Consider the following 24490-nt stretch of genomic DNA (forward strand, 5'->3'; position numbering starts at 1 on the left):
TAGTGCACACAAAAATAGATTTTTGTACTACATTGGAGTCATGGATTATGGTAACAGGCAGGTAAATTCACAACAAAATCTGAGGCAGCAGAAAGTGTAGATGGAATAATTACTTAGATTGAGGCATTATTTATATGGGAGAGACATTATTTAAAAACATTTTTTTTTTTTGGTAATTTTATTTCTTGTGATAGCGAAGTATATAAATGCCACTGTACATTACAAAGAAAACAAAAACAAAAGGATTAACAAAAGGCATGTTAACAGAAATTGAACGTTTGTACTATATTGGAGTCAAGGTTATGGTAAAGTGCGCAATAAAGGCAGGAAAGTGTGCAATAAAGTAGATTGGGAGATGAGGAATTCGTCCTAAGCAGATGAGAGATCCAATGCATTGGTTAACCACAACATTCACACGCTTACTCTAAATTGGTATTTTGGATTCTATAACAAACTACAAAGGTTCGGAATAAAGTAATTCTGCTTACCAATGGTAAGACTCAATGCAAATCCCATAGGAGCCTGCGTCCATGCAAGGCCATGTCCAGCAAGATAGACTCCTTCCGCTGTGCCATTGATGTAAGCTCCACCAACCCAAGTGGCTGAATGACAGACATGCAATTTATTACATTTCATCTCATTGCTCCTTATGTAACAATACACAATAATAATAAAGGTCCAATTTGTTGTTCAGGGACCAACATTTGTGCTACTCCTTCACGAACAAGCATAGAAACTTTGAGTGTTTAGTTTAGTTTATTGTCACATGTACCATGGTACAGAGAAAATCTTTTGTTGCATGCTACCCAGTCAGCAAAAAGTCAATATTTGATTCCAATTGAGCCATTTGCAGTGTATAGATACATGATAAGGGAATATCGTTTAATGTAAGGTAAAGCCAGCAAAGTCCAATCAAGGATATTCCGAGGGTCACCAAAGAGGTAGATAGTAGTTTAGCACTGCTCTCTGGCTGTGGTAGGATTTCAGTTGCCTCATAACAGCTGGGAAGAAACTGTCCCTGAATCTGAAGGTGTGCATTTTCACACTTCTATACCTTTTACCTGATAGGAGAGGGGAGAAGTGGGAGTAGCCAGGATGTGACATCCTTGATTATGCCGCTGGCCTTGCTGAGGCAGCGTGAGGTATAAATGGAGTCAATAGGAGAGAGGTTGGTTTGCGCGTTGGTCTGGGCTGCGTCCACAGTTAGCTGCAATTTTTGGACATTGAGAGAAAGGATGTTGTCTCAACACCAGGACACGAGGTTCTCGATCTCATTCTGGCCGACAATGGTGGTGTCATCTGAAAATGTGAAAATTGAATTAGATTTGTACATGGCTGCACTGTCGTGGGTGTATAAGGAGTGAAGAAGGGGGCTGAGAATGCATCCTTGTGGAACACCAGTGTTGAAGATTATCATAGAGGATGATTTGTCCCCTATCCTCACTGATTGGGGTCTGTTGGTCAGGAAGTCGAGGATCCAGTTGCAGAGATGAGTGCTGACACCAAGTCTAGCGAGTTTGGTGAAAAGCTAGGATGATATAATGGTGTTATAAAGGCAGAGCTGTAGTCTATGAATAGCAGTCTGGAGGTATGCATTTTCACACTTCTATAGTTCTTGCCTGATGGGAGGTGGGAGAAGAGGGAGTGGCAGGAGTGAGACTTGACCTTGATTATGCTGGTGGCCTTGCCAAGGCAACGTGACATGTAGAAGCAGTCAATGGAAGGGAGTATTGGTTTGTATGATGGTCTGGTCAGCGTCCACAATTCTCTGCGTTTTCTTGCAGTCTTGGATGGAACTGGTATGTTGTGGGAAAGACAATGCTGAATATGTGGTAGACACAAAATGCTGGAGTAACTGAGCGGGACAGGCAGCATCTCTGGAGAGTAGGAATGGATAACATTTCGGGTCGAGACTCTTAATATGTGTTCTCTTTTAAATAGCATAGGTCAATCATTGCTACTGTTGCAAGCTCCCTAGTTGCATCGCCTGAAAAACCGGCAACTGGAACAACGGCTGTCAGAGTGGAACACACACACACACAAACACATCGCAGGTGGGGGACAGGGCAAGCGGGGGAAGCGCTGGCTGAGTGAAATTCACATGGTGCAAAGCCACGGTGATACTTTAAGAGGAACAGGAAAGTTGGCGCTGTAATTAAGACAGCTAAAACACAGTGTACGGTAAGTCCTTTAAAAGAGGGTGGAGAAGGGGGGAGGGGGGGGGAGAAGGAGGGAGAAAGAGGGAGAAGGAGTGGAGACAACTTTTAAGAAGTCAGCCAACTTTTAAGAAGCCAGAGATCCACGGCTGTGAAGCTCGGCGGACATTAACATTACCAGTCGGTTATCCTTGGTTCTGAAAACTACTGCTTAAGTTTTTTCCCCCAATGAGCCAAAGAAATTCACCGGTCAGCACCGGCTACAACCTACAAGAACCTACGAGAACCTTCCACCCCCTGGCAACCCACTAGGATCCCCTGGCGACCCACCTTTGGCACGAGAATTCTCGCTACTCTCCATGGCGGTTTCATTCTCGTCGCAGTTAATTTTTCAACATGTTGAAAAATTTGCGGCGACCATAATGAGGTTGCGACTAGTTCCCAGAATGCGGGAACTCCTCACGACCATGAAGGCGACTCCCCAGCAACCACCCGCGAACATGTGGCGACTGCATAGTCTCCTGCAGTTGCCTAAAAAGTCGCCTAAGTGGGACAGGCCCATAACTCAGCGGGTCAGGCAGCATCTCTGGAGAACACGGGTAAGTCTTGGGTTAGGACCCAAGTCTTGGGTTAGGACCCTTCTTCAGACTGATTTGGAGAGAGGGGGAGGAGAAGAAAGCAAGGCAGGAGGAGAGGCAGGACAAAGCCTGCCAGTAAATAGGTGGAGAGCGGTGGGGGGGGGGGGGGGGGGGGGGGGGGGAGGTATTGATAGGTAGATGGTTGGAACAAAGGCCACAGCTTAAAACCCCTGTCCCATGGTACGAGTTCATTCCAAAAGTCCTCCCGAGTTTGCCCTGATTCGAACTCGGAGATTTACGGTAATGGCCACTCGTCGGTACTCGGGGCTCTCATGGACATTTTTCATCATGTTGAAAAATCTTCACAAATCTTCCCGTGCTTACCTGCCGTTAGCGAGTCTTCCCGAGTACCTGCCGTTAGCGCTAAGAGCTTTTGGAATGAACTCGTACAGTGGGACAGGGCTATAAAGCAGAAGGCTTGGGACAGAAGGATTGAAGAGCTGCACCAGTCATACAACATTCCATGAATCAACTTAACACATCACATTTGGACACAATGAAATCCAGATGGCACACTTTGAGAATGCGTTATGTATCTTGCACATCATTTTTTATGTTGACCAAGTTGCTGTGAAATTTCAGCAGAGTGAACAGAATAGTGGTACAATTTTTCGGGATAAATTTTAGCACCAGTAAGTACATCTGACCCATATCATACCAAAGATCTTGGGCTCCTAATTAAAGCATTGGGAGCATGAGTTACAACTTGAGAATTGGCAACAGACAAAAGCAAGGGTGATGGATTTTTAATATAATTATGGGTATTGTAAGTTTGAGGTGTGCGAATGTTTAATATGGACACTAGGACTATGGAACTGACAATGTTTAGTTCCTCAACATGGACAATCCTTAGCTTGGTAAGAAAAATTAAGAGGGGGTGGCACAGTGGTGCAGCGATAGAGTTGTTGCCTTACAGCGCCAGAGTCCCAGGTTCAATCCCGACTACGGGTACGGAAAGAGAGTTTGTACATTCTCCCCGTGACAACGTAGGTTTTCTCCGGGAGCTCCAGATTCCTCCCATGTTCCAAAGTCGTACAGGCGTGTAGGTTAATTGGTTTCTGTACATTTCCCCTAGCGTATAGGATGTGAAAATGGGATAACATAGAACTAGTGGACAGGTGATTGCTAGTCGGCACAGACTTGGTGGATTGAAGGGCCTATTTTGACTGTGTATCTCTAAACTAAACTAAAGTGATAACAAATAGTCTTTAGACACATTTTCCATTCTAGTGCAGTTCTCATAAGTACATTTTTTCAACAATATAAAAGGTAAAGGTAAATTTAAATTAACAAACTCACCAGTCATTGTAAACATTCCAAGGATAAGGCCTATGTCTCGTCTTCCTACCATTATAACCTCATTTCGCAGTAGTTCAGCTCTACTAGTTCTTATGTGAGTTTTCCAGGCAGCCCATAGTCCAATGGCCAGGATTAACAAATAGAATAGGACAATAGCGATAATGCCTCCTACATTGGCAGTCATTTTCAATTAAAAATGCACTTAGTGCAGGCGCTTGTCACCAATGGCTGGATAAAATAAACATATTAATTACAAGTCGACATCTTTAAATAAACATGATAGGATTCATAACAATATTTATTCTTGAAGACCATCAAGGACTGGAGTTCAAAATTAAATATTGGGTAATGCCCAAGATTGTAACTATGCCTCGATAAGTTAGTCAACAGGAATGGAGGAAGAAAACAGGCATCTTGGCTGTAAATTACACCATCCTCTTCTGGGGAAACAAATACCTAATTGTGAATATTTTTTGGAAACCTTCGAGAGAAAGAATTCTCATTATTATTTGGTACCAAGGAGGAGGAATAATCTATGTATTAGAGCATCTACAATAGCTGAAAAGATAGTGCAGATAATCATTGACATATGCAGCCCTCTAGTGGTGTTTTGATATAGTTCTTTGCCATCCTCATACACATGTGAGTCTCTTAGAATAAAATTTAGAATAATTGTTATATGGCAAGTAGAAGTTCCCACTTTATTAAAGTGTAAATCCTCTGTATACTTAAAAAGTACTTACAAATGTTAGGCACTATTAAAGTCTGGTTACCTAGTATTACAGATACTTTATTATCTATCTATATATTACTAAAAGTCTGTTCTTGACTGGTTTTGGCCATCTGTGCTGCGATTTCCGAGAAAACGCCGCCACCTACGGCCATCATTTTCGGCCACCTTGCTCAGAGCCCTCCTCTGCCACATGTGTGCCGAGGATTTTTCCCGTCGATTAAAAATGACAGAGATATTAATGTTTTTACAAAATTCCCCATTCTCTCTGCTGCCCCCGCTGGCAGCAGGGGGGAGGGACTATAAAACCAGGAAGTGGTGTGCCTCAATCAGTGTATGCAAGCTGGAGGAAGGCAGAGGGTCTCGTTTCTCTGAGCTGTGAATAACACTGAACACATGTCTACTCAAATGTAAATGCCCTTAGTGGTTCTAAAATGCTTGCAGAATGTGTCTATTGGTTCTAAAGCTTGCAAAAAAGTGTCTATTGGTTCTAAAGCTTTCAAAAAATGTTTATTGGTTCTAAAGCTTGCAAAAAATGTCTATTGGTTCTAAAGCTTGCAAGAAGTGTCTCTATTGGTTCTGAAGCTTGCAAAAAAAAATGTCTATTGGTTCTAAAGCTTGCACAAAATGTCTATTGGTTCTAAAGCTTGCAAAAAGTGTCTCTATTGGTTCTAAAGTTTGCAAAAAAATGTCTAATGGTGGCTTGGGAGCTTTGACTTGAAGTTGAAAGGCACTACTTCCTGCAAATGATGGCTTGGGTGTGGCTTGAAGTTGAAAGGCACTACTTACTGCAAATGGGGGGCGTGGGTGCATTGGCTTGAAGTTGAAAGACACTACTTACTGCAAATTGTGGCTTGAAGTTGAAAGGCACTACTTACTGCAAATGGTGGCTTAGGTGCTTTGGCTTTAAGTTGAAGGCATTTGCATATGGTGGCTAGCCCTCTGAAGTAAAAATGCACTCTTACCTTCAGGGTGCTTTGGCTTGACAAAGGCACCTTACTGCAAATGGTGGCATGAGGTTGACAGGCAATACTTACTGCAAATGGTGGTTTGGGTGTTTTGGCTTGAAGTTGAAAGCACTACTTACTGCAAATGGTGGCTTGGGAGCTTTGATTTGAAGTTGAAAGGCGCTGCAAATGGTGGCTTGGGAGCTTTGGCTTGAAGTGAAAGGCCTTACTGCAAATGGTGGCTTGGGAGCTTTGAATTGGTGAGAGGTGGCAATATGGTGCTTGGTGTGGATGAAGTTGAAAGACCTCTTACTGCAAATGTGGGTGCTTTGGCTTGAAGTTAAAAGGCACTACTGTAAATGCACTTCCTGTTTGCCCTGTATATTGATTTTAGATAAAAAGCTACCACTTACGGCTGTGATTTTTGGCCATCTTACTCAGTCCCCCTCCGCTGAGCAAGTGCAGAGAATTCTTTCCATCAATGAAAAATAAAAGTGTTATTAGTTTAAAAAAAAATGTTGAGAATCTCTCTCCTGTCAATCACTGCATGAGAGCCACACCTTTTCCGGTGGGGGAGGGGTTAGGGGGTTATAAAAGCCGGAAATGTGGGTGTGGCTCAGTCTCTGCAAGATGGAGGAGGGAAGGAATGGGTCTTTAGTCGCTTTGCACCCTACTTCAAATTTAGAAACTGCACTTAAAGTTGGTGGCCTCTGAGGGAGAAGGTAAGCACTATGTTTTGTGGCCCCCTAGAAGGGTCTCGACCCTTATACCCTGCTTGAAATAGAATTTCAAGGATTAGCCGTGAGTCAACTACCAGCCCACCAGTGAGTGAGTGAGTTGCCAGCACAACAGGCTTGATTGACTGAGATGCCAGCCCAAGAATCCATTTGGCGCACAATTTGCATACTAGCCCTCTGGAAACCAGTCCCTTCAGCCCACAACACCCATACTAGCGCTCCAGAAAGCCCCCCCCAACTAAGGGTCTGAAGAAGGGTCTCGACCCGAAACGTTACCCATTCCTTCTCTCCAGAGAAGCAGCCTGTCCCACTGTGTTACTCCAGCTTTTTGCATCAATCTTCGGTTTAAACCAGCATCTACAATTCCTTCCTACCCATACTTTATTGTATTATTGATTATTGTTTTTTTATTGGTTGTGTTATTGGTTTAATGGGCTGTAAAGGTGCAGCAAGTAAAAATGTAATTGTTCTGTGCCTGTTGCATAGGAAAATTACACAATCTTGACTCTTGGTTACAGTCTGAACTAACTTGTCTGACTTTAGCAACAGGTTTAATTAATAAATAGTCAATATTATTGGGAAAATACCAACTCAGCGTGCCCCTATTACTATTACAGGAGGGGAGAAAAAAGAGTGGAAGAGTAATAGTAATAGGGGATTCAATTGTAAGGGGAATAGATAGGCGTTTCTGCGGCCGCAAACGAGACTCCAGGATGGTATGTTGCCTCCCTGGTGCAAGGGTCAGGGATGTCACTGAACGGCTGCAGAACATTCTGGAGGGGGTAGGGTGAACAGCCAGTTGTCGTTGTGCACATTGGCACCAACGATATAGGTAAAAACAGGGGTGAGGTCCTACAAGGTGAATTTAGGGAGCTAGGAGATAAACTTAAAAGTAGGACCTCAAAGGTAATAATCTCTGGCTACTACCAGTACCACGGGCCAGTCAGAGTAGAAATAGGAGGATATTGCAGATGAATACGTGGCTTGAAAAATGGTGCAAGGGGGAGGGATTCAAATTTCTAGGGCATTGGAACCAGTTCTGGGGGAGGTGGGACCAGTACAAACAGGACGGTCTGCACCTGGGTTGGAATGGAACCAATGTCCTTGGAGGAGTGTTTGCTAGTGCTGTCGGGGGGGATTTAAACTAATGTGGCAGGAGGATGGGTGCAAGAGCAGAGAGGCAGAGGGGTGTAAAGTGAGGGTAGAAGCAATAGGTAGCCAGGTGAAAAGTAAAAGTGGCAGGCAGACAAATCCTGGGCAAAAATCAAAAAGGGCCACTTTTCAACATAATTGTATAAGGGGTAAGAGTGTTGTAAAAACAAGCCTGAAGGCTTTGTATCTTAATGCAAGGAGCATTCGTAATAAGGTGGACGAGTTGAATGTGCAGATAGTTATTAATGAATATGATATAGTTGGGATCACGGAGACATGGCTCCAGGGTGACCAAGGCTGGGAGCTGAACATCCAGGGATATTCAATATTCAGGAGGGATAGACAGAAAGTAAAAGGAGGTGGGGTGGTGTTGCTGATTAGTGAGGAGATTAACGCAATAAAAATGAAGGACATTAGCTTGGAGGATGTGGAAATGATATGGGTAGAGCTGCGAAATACTAAGGGGCAGAAAATGCTAGTGGTAGTTGTGTACAGGCCACCTAACAGTAGTAGTGGAGTTGGGGATGGCATCAAACAGGAAATTAGAAATGCGTGCAACAAAGGTAAAACATTTATAATGGGTGACTTTAATCTACATATAGATTGGGTGAATCAAATTAGCTGGGGTGCTGAGGAAGAGGATTTCTTGAAATGTATGCGGGATAGTTTTCTAAACAAACATGTAGAGGAACCAACGAGAGAGCAGGCTATTCTAGACTGGGTATTGAGTAATGAGGAAGGGTTAGTTAGCAATCTTGTTGTGCGTGGCCCCTTGGGCAAGAGAGACCATAATATGGTTGAGTTCTTCATTAGGATGGAGAGTGACATTGTTAATTCAGAAACAAGGGTCCTGAACTTAAAGAAAGGTGACTTTGAGGGTATGAGACATGAATTGGCCAAGATAGACTGGCAAATGATTCTTAAATTGACGTGAATATGCAATGGAAGGCATTTAAAAACTGCATGGATGAACTACAAAAATTGTTCATCCTAGTTTGGCAAAAGAATAAATCAGGGAAGGTAGTGCATCCGTGGAAAACAAGGGAAATCAGGGATAGTATCAAAACAAAAGATGAAGCGTACAAATTAGCCAGAAAAAGCAGCCTACCAGAGGACTGGGAGAGATTCAGAGTCCAGCAGAGGAGGACAAAAGGCTTAATTAGGAAAGGGAAAATAGATTATGAAAGAAAACTGGCAGGGAACATAAAAACTGACTGCAAAAGTTTTATAGATATGTGAAGAGAAAAAGATTAGTTAAAACAAATGTAGGCCCCTTGCAGTCAGAAACAGGTGAATTGATCATGGGGAACAAGGACATGGCAGACCAATTGAATAACTACTTTGGTTCTGTCTTCACTAAGGAAGACATAAATAATCTGCCGGAAATAGCAGGGGACCGGGGGTCAAATGAGATGGAGGAACTGAGTGAAATCCAGGTTAGCCGGGAAGTGGTGTTAGGTAAATTGAATGGATTAAAGGCCGATAAATCCCCAGGGCCAGATAGGCTGCATCCCAGAGTACTTAAGGAAGTAGCCCCAGAAATAGTGGATGCATTAGTGATAATTTTTCAAAACTCTTTAGATTCTGGAGTAGTTCCTGAGGATTGGAGGGTAGCTAATGTAACCCCACTTTTTAAAAAAGGAGGGAGAGAGAAAACGGGGAATTACAGACCAGTTAGTCTAACATCGGTGGTGGGGAAAATACTGGAGTCAGTTATTAAAGATGGGATAGCAGCACATTTGAAAAGTGGTGAATTCATTGGACAAAGTCAGCATGGATTTATGAAAGATAAATCATGTCTGACGAATCTTATAGAATTTTTCGAGGATGTAACTAGTAGAGTGGATAAGGGAGAACCAGGGGATGTGTTATATCCGGACTTTCAGAAGGCTTTCGACAAGGCTTTCGACAAGGTCCCACATAAGAGATTAGAATACAAACTTAAGGCACACGGTATTGGGGGTTCAGTATTGATGTGGATAGAGAACTGGCTGGCAGACAGGAAGCAAAGAGTAGTAGTAAACGGGTCCTTTTCAGAATGGCAGGCAGTGACTAGTGGGGTACTGCAAGGCTTAGTGCTGGGACCCCAGCTATTTACAATATATATTAATGATCTGGATGAGGGAATTGTATGCAACATCTCCATGTTTGCAGATGACACAAAGCTGGGGGGCAGTGTTAGTTGTGAGGAGGATGCTAGGAGGCTGCAAGGTGACTTGGATAGGTTGGGTGAGTGGGCAAATGCACGGCAAATGCAGTATAATGTGGATAAATGTGAGTGGCAAAAACATGAAAGTAGACTATTATCTGAATGGTAGCCGATTAGGAAAAGGGGAGATGCAACAAGACCTGGGTGTCATGGTACACCAGTCATTGTAAGTAGGCATGCAGGTGCAGCAGGCAGTGAAGAAAGCAAATGGTATGTTAGCATTCATAGCAAAAGGATTTGAGTATAAGAGCAGCGAGGTTCTACTGCAGTTGTACAGGGTCTTGGTGAGACCACACCTGGAGTATTGCGTACAGTTTTGGTCTCCTAATCTGAGGAAAGACATTCTTGCCATAGAGGGAGTACAGAGAAGGTTCACCAGACTGATTCCTGGGATGTCAGGACTTTCATATAAAGAAAGACTGGATAGGCTCGGCTTGTACACGCTAGAATTTAGAAGGTTGAGGGGGGATCTTATAGAAACTTACAAAATTCTTAAGGGGTTGGACAGGCTAGATGCAGGAAGATTATTCCTGATGTTGGGGAAGTCCAGAACTAGGGGTCACAGTTTAAGGATCAGAGGGAAGTCTTTGAGGCCCGAGATGAGAAATTCATTTTTTACACAGAGAGTGGTGAATCTGTGGAATTCTCTGCCACAGAAGGGCAGTTCATTGGCTATATTTAAGAGGGAATTAGATGTGGCCCTTGTGGCTAAAGAGATCAGGGGGTATGGAGAGAAGGCAGGGGGTATGGAGAGAAGGCAGGGATGGAATACTGAATTGGATGATCAGCCATGATCATATCGAATGGCCGTGCAGGCTCGAAGGGCCGAATGGCCTCCTCCTGCACCTATTTTGTATGTTTCTATGCTTCTATAGTGGTGGAAGCGGTCTGCTCAGTTTGTCTTACCACCCTTTCTGAATGTCGCGCTTTTGTTGTCGTCTGGACTGAACCTCTGATGGTGGGAACACATGCGGAACCAGTACCTGTTTCGCCACAAGCAATGTGGCTCGGGTCTGCCTTGACATCAGACGCTGAGCGGGTGACCCCAATATTGGGTCACGCGAGATGTTGCGCAGGTTAAGCAAGTCCAGGCACACATCTGATTTTGCTCTGTGGGACCGTTCCATTAATTGTTTGGCACTCCTGACGGCACATTCAGCTAGTCCATTCGACTGAGGGTACTCAGGGCTGCTGGTGATGTGACGAAAACCCCAGCATGTAGCAAAGTTTTTGAAGTACTGGCTGGTAAACTGACTGCCATTATCAGATAGTAGGTGACATGGAGCTCTGTGGTCAGAGGAATGGTGTGCCAGCTTCTGAACTACCCCATGAGAAGTGGGGCTACTAAGAAGATCGATGTCAAACCAACCAGAATATGTCGACATGAACCAATGATTGTTTGCCATGCCACTCAAATATGTCAGTTGCCACTGTGGAACACAGGAGGGCAGGAACCGGGTGTGAGAGAAATGGTTGCTTTTGTTGGTGCCAAACTGTTGCACACTGCACAGGATTCCACTTTCTCGTGAATGTACTCAGTCATGCCAGGCCAGTAAACATGTCTTTTGCTCGCAGGACAGTTGCTTCTGCGCCTGGGTGTCCCGCATGGACAGCATCAAAATATTTACTGTGTAGTGAGGCAGGAACTTCAGCTTTGTGGCCCATTACCATAATGCCATCTTGTAGTACTAGATCATCACGGACGGCAAAGAAGGGCCGAACTGGAAGTGGTAGATTGTATTACTTGTCGGGCCAGCCACGCTTAATGGATTATGGCGTCTTCTCTTCGCAAGCCTGAGCCTTTAGTATTTGATGCTGACCTTGCCGAGCGTTGGCGCATCTTTGAAGAGTATTTCACTGTGTGTGTGTGCATGCGGACCACATTGCCGCCGCTCCAGGTGTTCGTGCCTCTATTCTCCTCAACCTGGCCGGTATGGAGGCCACTCGACGTGCTAGAAGATTTCATTATGCCCTGGCACAGTTCAATGCTGCGGGTGTCCAGATTGTTCGGGCTGAATCTATTCCAGACCCTGAGTGCCTACTTAACAAGTTCAGACACCCATGTGAGTTACGCATTAATCTTGTGATGGAGCACCATAAAAAAATTTCCTGCAGCCAAAGGCACGGTGAACCTGTCGAGGTGTACATCATTTCTTTGAAGCACGTCGCCAGCCAGTGCAAGTTTGACAATTTGTGCGATAGTTTGATACGAGACAGACTGGTTTATGGCATTCTCAAAGATAAGGTACGTGATGTACTTTTACGTGATGCTGATCTCACTCTGGAGACTGCTGAAAATCGCTGTCTTATTGCAGAAATGACAGATTCTCACACCAAATCTTTGGGGCATGGTCCCCATTCTGCCTTTGATGTTAATGTTGCCAGCACAGTTTATCAGGCCCAACGCCAGTTTCCACAGGTGCCCGGCAGATCTGGTGATAAGTTCATTAATAATTGTGTGAACTCTGGAGGTTCGCATGCAGGCATTCGTGAACATTGCCCGGCTTGTGGAAAACGTTGCCACTTCTGTAAACGCAGAAATCACTTCATTCGTTGTTGCCGTTTATTTGGAAACAGAGTACAGACAAAGCAATCCGTCAACCTGCTCCAACGTGAGAGCTTCCCAATGCAGCTCCCACGCAATCTTTTCTGACTAACGAGGACATACTGTCTGCCACGGGAAACTGGATATCAACATACATTCCTTGTCGGATTTGTCTCATAAACATCAAGATCCCATGGTCACTCTCCTCATCAACAGAATGAACGTTATTGTTATACTCGACACTGGAACTCGTTGCAACGTTTTATCTTTATCTGAACTCAATAGGATTTGAAAAAATTAGGTCATCAATCACACGGCTGCCACTCTACTTCCATTTGCAGGTGGCACATTGCACCCTATCGGTCAAGTCCAGCTACGATGCTATCATGATTCACGTGTACACAGCCTGAGCTTCTTTATTATCCAAGAAAAAGTGCCTTCTCTGCTGGGCATTGATGCTTGTAATGACCTGGGTCTGGTTACCTTCAGTACATCTGTCTATCAACTGTCTGCCACATGTGGCTTCACTCAACAAATCCTGACACAATACAAAAGTCTGTTCGACAACAAGCTGGGCAGATTACCTGTCAAGTACACAATCATGACTGACCCCGAGGTACTCCCAGTTGTCCGTCCGGCACACCGGATTCCCCATGCTATGCGGGACCAGGTACGAGGTGAATCGAGGAATGGTGACTAGTGTAATTACTGGGACATGGATTGGGTCCGGTGTGGGCAAGTTGGGATTTGCATCAATCCTAAGGACCTTGCCGTTTCCACACTGTTCTAACTGACTGTGCACAGGTAGAATGTGCACTCTACAGACAACAGCTGAAAATCGGTGTGTTGTGCTATAAGACAGCAACTCTAAATACCCCAAGAAGTGCTAACTCATATGATAGATCGTGAGAGGAATTATTCACAGATTTTGGCCAGGTAGAGTTTGAAAAAAGTAAATTTAATAAACAGGGCTTGTATGGAAGCTGCCGAAGCAGGTTGTTGAGGCAGCGACTATGCATGAAGGTTTAGAAACATGGATAGCAATTGGGGAAGTCAGGCAGGCAGGTGAGAGGTGTACTGGGACATGTTGGCCGTTGGGCCAAAGGACTTTTTTCCACACTGTAAGACTGTATGACAGACTAATTTGTAAACAAATAAATATGATCATCTTTAGTGGCTGGTTTAAAAAAGTAAATTCTAAATTTTTGTTGAGCTAGAGTATGCATGAAGGTAAAATAAGCAATTGGGAAGTCAAGTGAGAGGACGGCCTCTTTTTGCAGACTAATTTGTAAACAAAAGTTCATCTTTAGTGGCTGGAATTGTAAACGTTTTGTTGAGCTAGAGTAACGAATTGAGTTTTGATTTCCTATCAATGGATGGATATACCTACCTTGATGTCAGTGGGACATGGATTGAATACCAGATTGACGATGCCATCCTATGGAAAGGGATTGGGTGAAATTTGCTTATGCTGCTGGAGATTAAAATAATGAAGGGTGACTCGTTGAGACAAAATGATTCTAAGAGGTTGGTTCCACAGACAGAAGAATCTAAAAGCCAAGGCCTAGACAGAGGAAAGAAATGTGTTTTAATGGACCAAGATGCTCATAATCTTCTTTACGCAAAGGATTCAAATTCTTTGGAATTAAAAATCTAAAAGAGCTACTGATGCTCAGTCACTGAGTATATTGAGGTTAGAAGGATGAGGGAGATTCTCATTGAAACTTACCGAATAGTAAAAGGCCTGTATAGAGTGGATGTGGAGAGGATGTTTCCACTAGTGGGAGAGTCCAGGACCAGATGCCATAGCCTCAGGATAAAAGAACGGATCTTTACAAAGGAGATGAGAAGGAATTTCTTAGTTAGAGGGTGGTTAATCTGTGGAGTTTAGTGGATATTTTTAAGGCAGAGATTGACAGATTATTGATTAGTACGGGTGTCAGGGGTTGTGGGGTGAAGGCAGGAGAATGGGGTTGAGAGGCAAAGAGAGACTGGTTGAATAGCGGAGTAGGCTTGATGGGCAGAAAGGCATAATTCTGCTTCAATAACTTATGAACATGTTCAGGGCAGACGTCAATAGATTTTTAGAGGTAAAATAAATCACCTGGAGCTGGTTCAGCGAAGTATATTTGAATATCCATGATTGTATGGAACAGGAGAACAGCCTGGGGACAGCCTGGGGACGTATTTTTCATACTTTTATTAATATATGTTTTACTCTTATTTTTTAGACTTTGGAATTATTATGTGCCTTGATTGAGGGACAGGTTTGAAGGACAGCTGGTCTTCTGCCTGTGGCATTATTTGTTCAAAAAGTGGTCCAAACCAGTTAACATTAATGTTCAAATAAAAGATGAACTCTTTGTCTTTCAGAAAGCATTTGATAAGGTCCCACATAGGAGATTAGTGGGCAAAATTAAGGCACATGGTATTGAGGGTAGAGTGCTGACATGGATAGAGAAGTGGCTGGCAGACAGGAAACAAAGAGTAGGGATTAACGGGTCCCTTTCAGTATGGCAGGCAGTGACTAGTGGGGTACCGCAAGGCCTGGTGCTGGGACCGCAGCTATTTACAATATACATTAATGATTTAGATGAAGGGATTCAAAGTAACATTAGCAAATTTACAGATGACACAAAGCTGGGTGGCAGTGCGAACTGTGAGGAGGATGCTATGAGAATGCAGGGTGATTTGGACAGGTTGGGGGAGTGGGTAGATGCATGGCAGATGAAGTTTAATGCGGATAAATGCGAGGTTATCCACTTTGGTAGCAAAAACAGGAAGCCAGATTACTATCTAAATGGCGTCAAATTGGGAAAAGGGGAAGTACAACGGGATCTGGGGGTCCTTGTACATCAGTCTATAAAAGTAAGCATGCAGGTACAGCAGGCAGTGAAGAAAGGGAATGGCATGTTGGCCTTTATAACAAGAGGAATCGAATATAGGAGCAAAGAGGTCCTCCTGCAGTTGTACAGAGCCCTAGTGAGACCACACCTGGAGTATTGTGTGCAGTTTTGGTCCCTTAATTTGAGGAAGGACATTCTTGGTATTGAGGGAGTGCAGCGTAGGTTTACAAGGTTAATTACCAGGATGGCGGGACTGTCATATACTGAGAGAATGGAGCAGCTGGGCTTGTATACTCTGGAGTTTAGAAGGATGAGAGGATATCTCATTGAAACATATAAGATCGTTAAGGGCTTGGATACGCTAGAGGCAGGAAACATGTTCCCGATGTTGGGGGAGTCGGGAACCAGGGGCCACAGTTTAAGAATAAGGAGCAAGCCATTTAGAACGGAGACGAGGAAACACTTTTTCTCACAGAGAGTGGTGAGTCTGTGGAATTCTCTGCCTCGGAGTGCGGTGGAGGCAGGTTCTCTGGATGATTTCAAGAGAGCTAGATAGGGCTCTTAAAAATAGCGCAGTCAGGGGATATGGGGAGAAGGCAGGAACGGGGTAATGATTGGAGTTGATCAGCCATGATCACATTGAACGGCGGTGCTGGCTCAAAGGGCCGAATGGCCTACTCCTGCACCTATTGTCTATTGTCTATTGTCATTGTAGATAGGATATTTTTCATATGGAATTAAACTTCTGCGTGCTAAATTTAGTCTAAGATATATTTGTGTGTAGCAGTTGTCCTTTCTAGAGGTCTGTTTAGTTTAGTTTAGCTTAGTTTAGTTAAGTTTAGTTAAGTTTAGCTTAGTTTAATTTAGTTTAGTTTAGTTTAGAGATACAGCACAGAAACAGGCCCTTCGGTCCAACGAGTCCGCGCCGACCAGCGATCCGCGGACACTAACACTATCCTACACACTTGAGACAATTTACAATTTTACCAGAGCCAATTAACCAACAAACCTGTACATCTTTGGAGTGTAGGAGGAAAAACAGAGCTTGCAGAGAAAATCCACGCAGGTCATGGTGAGAATGTACAAACTCCGTACAGACAGTACCCATAGTCAGGATCAGACACGGTCTCTGGCTTTCTAAGGCAGCAAATCTATCACTGCACCACCATGCCACCCTAAGGTCCAAGTCCTCAAAATGTACGTACAGCCTTTGCAGCAAAGGATGAACATTAAAAACAAACATTGCCCAAGCGAGGCACGGGGTAATGGAGCAAATAGAGGAAATATCTTTGGCAATTTACACGATTGTATGTTGTTGCTAGGAGGAGGTCTCATACATAATTGGCAGGAAATCCCTACACAGCATCACTTTAATATGTTGTTTTAAATACTAAAGAATTTCTAGGTCAGGAGGTTAACATTAATATAGAGCAAGATTGATCCGTAGAAAGCATTTTTTCTGGTGCATCGCAACATGGCTTGGGAATATCTCCATCCAACACCGCAAGAAATTGCAGAGAATTGTGGACACAGCACAGACCATTGCACAAACCACCAACTTCCTTCCATTGAGTCCATTTACACTTCCTGCCACTTCAGCAAGGCCACCAGCATAATCAAGAGCGCATCTTACCACGGTCACTCCCTCTTCTCCCCTGGGAGAAATGTGAGGTTATCCACTTTGGTGGCAAAAACAGGAAAGTGGACTATTATTAGAATGGTGGCCGATTAGGAAAAGGGGAGATGCAACGAGACGTGGGTGTCATGGTACACCAGTCATTGAAAGTAGGCATGCAGGTGCAGCTGGGAGTGAAGAAAGCAAATGGTATGTTAGCATTCATAGCAAAAGGATTTGAGTATAAGAGCAGGGAGGTTCTACTGCAGTTGTACAGGGTCTTGGTGAGACCACACTGGAGTATTGCGTACAGTTTTGGCCTCCTAATCTGAGTAAAGACATTCTTGCCATAGAGGGAGTGCAGAGAAGGTTCACCAGACTGATTCCTGGGATGGCAGGACATTCATATGAAGAAAGACTGGATAGACTCGGCTTGTACACGCCAGAATTTAGAAGATTGAGGGGGGATCTTATAGAAACTTACAAAATTCTTAAGGGGTTGGACAGGCTAGATGCAAGAAGATTATTCCCGATGTTGGGGAAGTCCAGAACTAGGGATCACAGTTTAAGGATAAGAGGGAAGTCTTTTAGGACCGAGATGAGAAAATCATTTTTCACACAGAGAGTGGTGAATCTGTGGAACTCTCTGCCACAGAAGGTAGTTGAGGCCAGTTCATTGGCTATATTTAAAAGGGAGTTAGATGTGGCCCTTGTGGCTAAAGGGATCAGGGGGTATGGAGAGAAGGCAGGGATGGGATACTGAGTTGGATGATCAGCCATGATCATATTGAATGGCGGTGCAGGCTCGAAGGGCCGAATTGCCTACTCCTGCACCTATTTTCTATGTTTCTATATACGAGAAAAATTAAAACACAATCTGTAGAGGAAGATTCAGAAAGTGTGAGAAAATGAGTAGCGGAACAACAAGGAGAAGTTACAATGAGAAGTTGTGTAATACTTGAAAAAAGTGGTCTAATTCTAGACTAAGTATTAAGGAAGATTTGAAAATTGAGAAAGAGCAGATACATAATTTTTACCATGGAAGTGTTAATTTAAAATCAAAACATGGATTCATACTGCCACAGAAGATCTGTTAATTTAGATTAACATTCAGGGGGCATTTAAAGAAACATCCAAATTTAAAAAAATCAAATTTAGTGCTTGGCAATGTCAATATTAATATCAATAACACTAATAGCATTGACTGTATCTACCTAGAGGCAAGGAAACAGGAGCGCCACAAGTGTGGGCCATTTACCCTCAAACGTCGACCATTGTTCATATACTGTGAGTCGTGGGCAGCACCCAGACACAGCCTATTAACATATCTGCAATTTTCATTGCCCTCAAATCCCACCAAATTAAATAGGCCTACATTGCCTCCTCCACACCTTCAAACAGTTCTCTGTTTCCTCCCCAAACCACAGGTGACTTTACTTTATGCCTCTCTTACAACAACTACTTGCCTCTGCAACTGAGTGCTACAACACTGACTGCTACCTTTTGGTCAGATTGGAGGTAAAATAAACTGCTTGCCTGTGACTATGGTACAGGTGACTTTATTTGGGGCAGAAGGGAGCATCAGTCAGTAAAATCTGTGCTTCGCATAGTCTTGATCCCTAGCACATCTAGTGGATTTGAACAGGAATGTGCTAGAAAGCTCAAGATTTTAGGCCGTGGTTTACTAACACAATTAAAACGTTTCTTTACATTCTAACCACCATTTACAATCTGTCCCCATTCTCACTTACCCTTTCTAATATTCCAGACAGTCCATTTTCACTTACTTCCGTATACCTCTCATTTCTTGCTGCTTTTTGTTCCTTTGTATGATTTAAAAATATTTCTGTTTGGTTTCACTCTTTTTTGGACATTCCATCTCCATGGCAACATTTATCAGATTGTTCCAAACCAGGTTTCATCACCGAGGAGTCTTCAACAACTAAAAATATTCTCCTGAATAGAGGACCAAGTAAATAATTTTGGCATAAAGCGCTGGAGTAACTCGACGGGTCAGGCAGCATCTCTGGAGAACATGGGTAAGTGATGTTTCAAGTCGGGACCCTTCTTCAGACTGATTGTGGTGGAGGGGAGGAGGGTGGGGAGGGGGAAAAAGTTGGATGAGAGGAGAGGCAGGCGAGTGATTGGTGGATACAGGTGAGGGGAATTGTGGACAGGTGGCTGTCTAATGCCGGAGATGAAAGTCAAAATGTGTGATAAGGATAGAACAGGTACAAATTGTGAAGCAAGGGGAAAGAATATGTGGAAGGGAGAGGAGAAAGGGGGGGTTGGTATTTGTAGGTTAATCACCTAAAAATGTAGAATTCAATGTTCCTTTCGTTAGCTTGAAAGCTACCCGTGGAATATGAAGTGCTGTTCGTCCAGTTTGCACGTGGCCTTGCCCCTGTCCCACTTAGGAGACCTAAACAGCAACCCCTGGTGACCTTGCCCACCACCCAAAAAAAAATCAAGGTCGAGGTGACCTGCTCCTACCACCTCCCACGCATATGTTGAAAACATTCCTCGACTATGAAGAAAACCGGCTTCGACTAGACCTGCGACAAAAAAATTATCGATTTTTAAAACGGCAACCTATTTTTAGTCGAGGCCGGTTTTAACATTGATGAAAAAATAGCAGCAACCTAGATGAAGCCTCGACCACGCGGAAACCACTTTCAACCATTAGGGAGAGTGACCAAAACCTCTGGTGACCTCATGGAAACCTTGGGTGGCGAGCAAGGTCACCAGAGGTTGTTGTTTAGGTCTCCTAAGTGGGACAGGGGCTTTACTCTTGCTGACTGAAGGACTTTAGGATTAAAGTCTATTGTTGTCAGAAAGTGACAACACAGGTCGACAGGGAGGTCAAGAAGGTAGATGACATGCGAGCTTTTATTATATATGAAAGTAGAAATTTTATGTTGCACCATCACAAGACGCTGGTTACACTGAACTTGCATTATTACATGCAGCTTAGATCACCACACTATAGGGAGGATGTGCTTGCACTGGAAAGTGTGCAGAGGATATTCAATAGATGTTGAAGGGTCTGAAGGATTCTTCAGTCTGAAGAAGGGTTCCGACCCGAAACGTCACTCATCCGTTTTTTCCAGAGATGCTGTCTGACCCACTGAGTTACTACAACACGTTGCGTCTATCTTCACCAGGAGGTTGCCTAGCTTAGAGGACTTTAGTTTTGGGAAGAAATTGCATGCAGTAGGTGTTAGCATCATGTTCGGCACAGACATTGTGGGCCGAAGGGCCTGTTCTTGTGCTGTACTGTGCTGTAATGTTTGCATGTTTACAGTACTACATTTCTCCCAATAGATACCACCTATTGGAGTGAAATTTATAAAGTAGGGTGATTTTGCCAAAGTCTCTGAGTGTTTCGTCAATGACAAATATGATTTATGAAATATGCTTGCTATTTTTTATTTGGTTTTCATACAAAAAATATTAGTAGCAATAATACAATATTTCTAAATAAGCTTCAGTCAGGTGAGTGAACTGCATTAGCAGTACCTATAACTTGGCATACAGACCATGTCCAGCAGGCGGAGTGACATACCACGCGATTATTACCAATGATACTTCCTCAATCAATTATGTTTCTATTTTGCTGAATACATTTAGTTTAGAGACTAGACTAATTGGGACCCATTGGGTCCCAGTCACCACGGGGGAGGTGTGTATGTGGGCGAGAGGGGTTTGCGAGGGGGGGGGGGGAGAGAGATGCGGGGGGGTGTGTGATAGAGGGGGGGTGTGTGTGGGGGCGGGGTGTGGGTGGGAGGAAGGATGTTGGAGGGGGAGGGGTGGTTTGGTGGAGGGGTGTGTGTGTGTGAGCTGTGGTGTGTGGAGGGGAGGGGTTGTGGGGGGTAAGGGGATGTGGACAAGGGGCGTTGTGGGCAGGGGGTGGTGTGGAGGAGGGGGTGGGGGTTGTGGGGGGGGAGAGGGGGGGAGGGGGGAGTTGTGGGGGAAGAGGGGGGGGGTCGTGGGGGAGAGACAGGAGTTGTGGGGAGGAGGAGGGGGGTTGTGGGGGGAGGGGGGATTGTGGGGGAGAGAGGGGGGTGTGGGGGGAGGGGGGGGGGTGGGGGGGGGAGAGGGGGTGTGTAGGCAATGGTGTGTGGGGGGGGGAGGGGTGTGTGTCGGCGGGGGATGTGGTGTTGTGGGGGGGCATTGTGGGGGGCATTGTGGGGTTGTGTGGGGGGGGTAGTGGGCAGGGAGGGGTTGTGGGGGAAAGAGGGGTGTGTGTGTGAGGGAGGAGTGTGTGGGTGGGAGTGTGTGTTTGGGGGGGGAACGGTGTGAGGGGAAGGGCGTGGGGGGAGGAGGGGTGTGTGGGGTGTAAGGGTGTGGGAGGGGACGGGAGGGGTGTGGGGGCAGGGGGGGTCATTGTGGAGGGGAGTGATGTATGGGCAGTGGGAGAGGTGTGTGGGGTAGAGAGCTCAGAGTAAAGACGGGGAAGAGCCATGAGGGAGAGTGCGGTATCACGGGGGAGGGGGGGCAGGAGCCAGGGAGGAGGACCAGACCGGAAGGGTTGGCGGTTGGCATCCTCCTCCGTTGGGATCAGAGTCTCCACTTTCTATTTGGCGACATCGTCGACTATGGGCTGGGCTGGGCTGGGCTGGGCTGGGTTGGGGTGGGCTGGGCTGGGCTGGGCTGGCCTAGGTTGGGCTGGGCTGGGCTGGGCTGGGTTGGGCTGGGCTGGGCAGGGCTGGGTTGGGCTGGGCTGGGCCGGGTGGGCTGGGCTGGGGCAGGGCTGGGCTGGGCTGGCTGGGCTGGGCTGGGCTGGGCAGGGCTGGGCTGGGCTGGGGCCTAGGTTGGGCTGGGCTGGGCTGGGCTGGGCTGGGTTGGGCTGGGCTGGGTTGGGCTGGGCTGGGCAGGGCTGGGTTGGGCTGGGCTGGGTTGGGCTGGGCTGGGCTGGGCTGGGCTGGGCTGGGTGGGTTGGGCTGGGTTGGGCTGGGCTGGGTTGGGCTGGGGGGCTGGGCTGGGCTGGGTGGGCTGGGGCTGGGCTGGGTTGGGCTGGGCTGGCTGGGCTAGGTTGGGCTGGGCTCGGCTGGGCTGGGTTGGGCTGGGCTGGGTTGGGCTGGGCTGGGTTGGGTTGGGCTGGGCTGGGCTGGGTTGGGTGGTCTGGGCTGGGCTGGGCTGGGCTGGGCTGGGCTGGGCTGGGCTGGGCTGGGCTGGGCTGGGCTGGGCTGGGCTGGGGCTGGGCTGGGTGGGTTGGGCTGGCTGGGCTAGGTTGGGCTGGGCTGGGCTGGGTTGGGTTGGGCTGGGCTGGGTTGGGGTGGGCTGGGCTGGGCTGGGCTGGGTTGGGTGGGCTGGGTTGGGCAGGGCTGGGCTGGGCTGGGCTGGGGGCTGGGCTGGGCTGGGCTGGGCTGGGCTGGGCTGGGCTGGGCTGGGCTGGGCTGGGCTGGGCTGGGCTGGGCTGGGCTGGGCTGGGCTGGGCTGGGCTGGGCTGGGCTGGGCTGGGCTGGGCTGGGCTGGGCTGGGCTGGGCTGGGCTGGGCTGGGCCGGGCTGGGCCAGGCTGCCATTTCAGGTCCCTCCCTCCGAAAATTGTGTCCGATTGGAGATCTCCACCGGCCCTCCAGAGCCTCCCGCAGCTGCAGTAAAGACGCAATGGAGCAGGAAGGGCCAGGCCGTCCCGTGGAGTGACAGTAGAAAGGACCAATCCGCGCGGCGCTGAATGGCAGGAGAGACAATCGATCTGCGCACCTGCATTTTTAAAGATTTTGAAACATTGATAACTCTTACCCGCTTCCACCGACCAGAACAAAACTTGGTGCAATCGCATCACAGGAGAACAGTGTGTAAGCGGGCAAAAAATTGTAGCGCTATCCCGTACTGTTTTTGCGCAAATAGAATGACCGCCAAACCGGAAGATAACAAGATCAGAGTTTTAGTTATGTATAGATACAACACAGAAACAGACCCATCATCCCGCCAAGTCCACTCCAACCAGCAATTACCCATACACTAGTTCTTTCCTACACACTAGGGATGATTTACAAAAGCCAATTAATTTACAAATCTGCATGTCTTTGGAGTGTGCAAGGAAACAGGAGCATTCTGGGAAAATCCGGGAGAACATGCAAACTCCATACAGACAGCACCCGTGGTCAGGATCGAACCCAGGTCTCTGGCGCTGCGCCACGGCAACATTATCACTGCGCCACTGTGTTACCCGTGGATATTGAATAGCACGAACATCATCTTTATTGTATGCCAATGCAGCATAAGTATTGATGCTTATTTAAGCATGTATTTTGATGTTGTTTGGCTTGCATTGCTTTGGGTTAAAAATATTTGTTTTGGGAGTTTATTGTGTTCTCAGTAGCTGCAGGATTAGTTGTCATCTAGCTCAGTTACAGACATGGTATGCTACAAACTAGATCAAGAATTCGTAACAAATGTTCATCTGGGTGGTGTTCACATGTAAACATTTTCAATATGATGGCAAATGGACTATCTTAATCCTTGTTGCCAATATAAATCATGACTCCTCAGGACTCTTGTCTGTACTCATTTATACAAACTAACTGGTGTGACTAAAACAATGGCTGCTTTCTTTCTGCACTCAAAATTAAAACTTTCTTAATATAAGCATAGGATTAAAGTGAGAGATGAGAGAATTAAGAAGGACCTCTTGGGCGACTTTTCGACTCACAAGGTCGTCCGTATCTAGAATGAGCTGTCAGAGGAAGCTATACTAGCAGATGTGATTTCCCAAACCCAGTCTCAGGAGAGGAGAGATAGACCCAAAAAGCTGGTGTAACTCAGCAGGTCAGGCAGCATCTCTGGAGAAAAGGAATAGGTGACGTTTCGGGTCGACTCCCCTCTTCAGACTGAGAATCTGGGGAAAGGAAAACGAGAGATATAGATGGTGATATAGAGAAATACAGAAGAAATGAATAAAAGATATGTAAAAAGCAACGATGATCAAGGAAAGAATGTGTTGCAAGAACGGGTGGAGCCCACAATGGTCTATTGGTGGTTGTGGGGTAATGAACCAGCGGGCATGTTTCTGAATACAATAAGTCACAATTTTGTTGTACCTGACATATTTTGTTGTTCCTGACAGTTTTTTTAATGACTTATTCATCACCATTCTAGCCCACCCTTTAGTGTACACTTGAAAATCTAGTCAATTTTACTTTAAGTGCATCCACCTGTTTTTAGGTAGTTACTGCCTCTGGGTTATTTGCAATCTTCCAGGTTGTCTTTGGCAGGCAGATCAGATGCAGCCTGTCATTACAATTCTAAAACCAGCTGTTATCATTCATTTGTAAGGCAAGAGATGAGTTCTGTTTCAAAGGTACTCCTACAGTGCCCTCCATAATGTTTGGGACAAAGACCCTTCATTTATTTATTTGCCCCTGTACTCCACAATTTGAGATTTGTAATATAAAAAAATCACATGCGGTTAAAGTGCACATTGTCAGATAAAGGCCATTTTGGTTTCACCATGTAGAAGATACAGCAGTGTTTATACATAGTCCCTGTCCGTCCGTCCGTCGCCCCGTCCCCCCCCCGCCCCCCCATCCCCCAATCCAAACCAATTAACCTACATACCTGTTTCGGGTCAGGAACCTTCTGCAGACTGAAAGTAGGTGATGGGGGGGGA

General features: G+C 45.7%; 1 protein-coding gene across 2 annotated transcripts in view; it reads right to left on the reverse strand.

Moving 5' to 3' along the window:
• The window catches only part of LOC129698163 (high-affinity choline transporter 1-like), a 56414-nt gene extending 37635 nt beyond the window's left edge, over positions 1-18779 (reverse strand). Inside the window, exons 1-3 of one of the 2 annotated variants that reach the window (XM_055637099.1) lie at positions 18626-18779; positions 4094-4321; positions 489-602 (exon numbers count right to left, since the gene is read on the reverse strand). In XM_055637099.1, coding sequence (XP_055493074.1) covers positions 489-602; positions 4094-4277 — 298 coding nt within the window. In that variant the 5' untranslated portion in view covers positions 4278-4321; positions 18626-18779. The remainder of the gene's footprint in view (positions 1-488; positions 603-4093; positions 4322-18625) is intronic. The other variant, XM_055637098.1, reaches the window with a different exon arrangement.
• Positions 18780-24490: the final 5711 nt, after the last annotated feature.

The sequence above is a fragment of the Leucoraja erinacea genome, chromosome 6 (genome assembly GCF_028641065.1).
Source record: "Leucoraja erinacea ecotype New England chromosome 6, Leri_hhj_1, whole genome shotgun sequence".
Classification (NCBI taxonomy): domain Eukaryota; kingdom Metazoa; phylum Chordata; class Chondrichthyes; order Rajiformes; family Rajidae; genus Leucoraja; species Leucoraja erinaceus.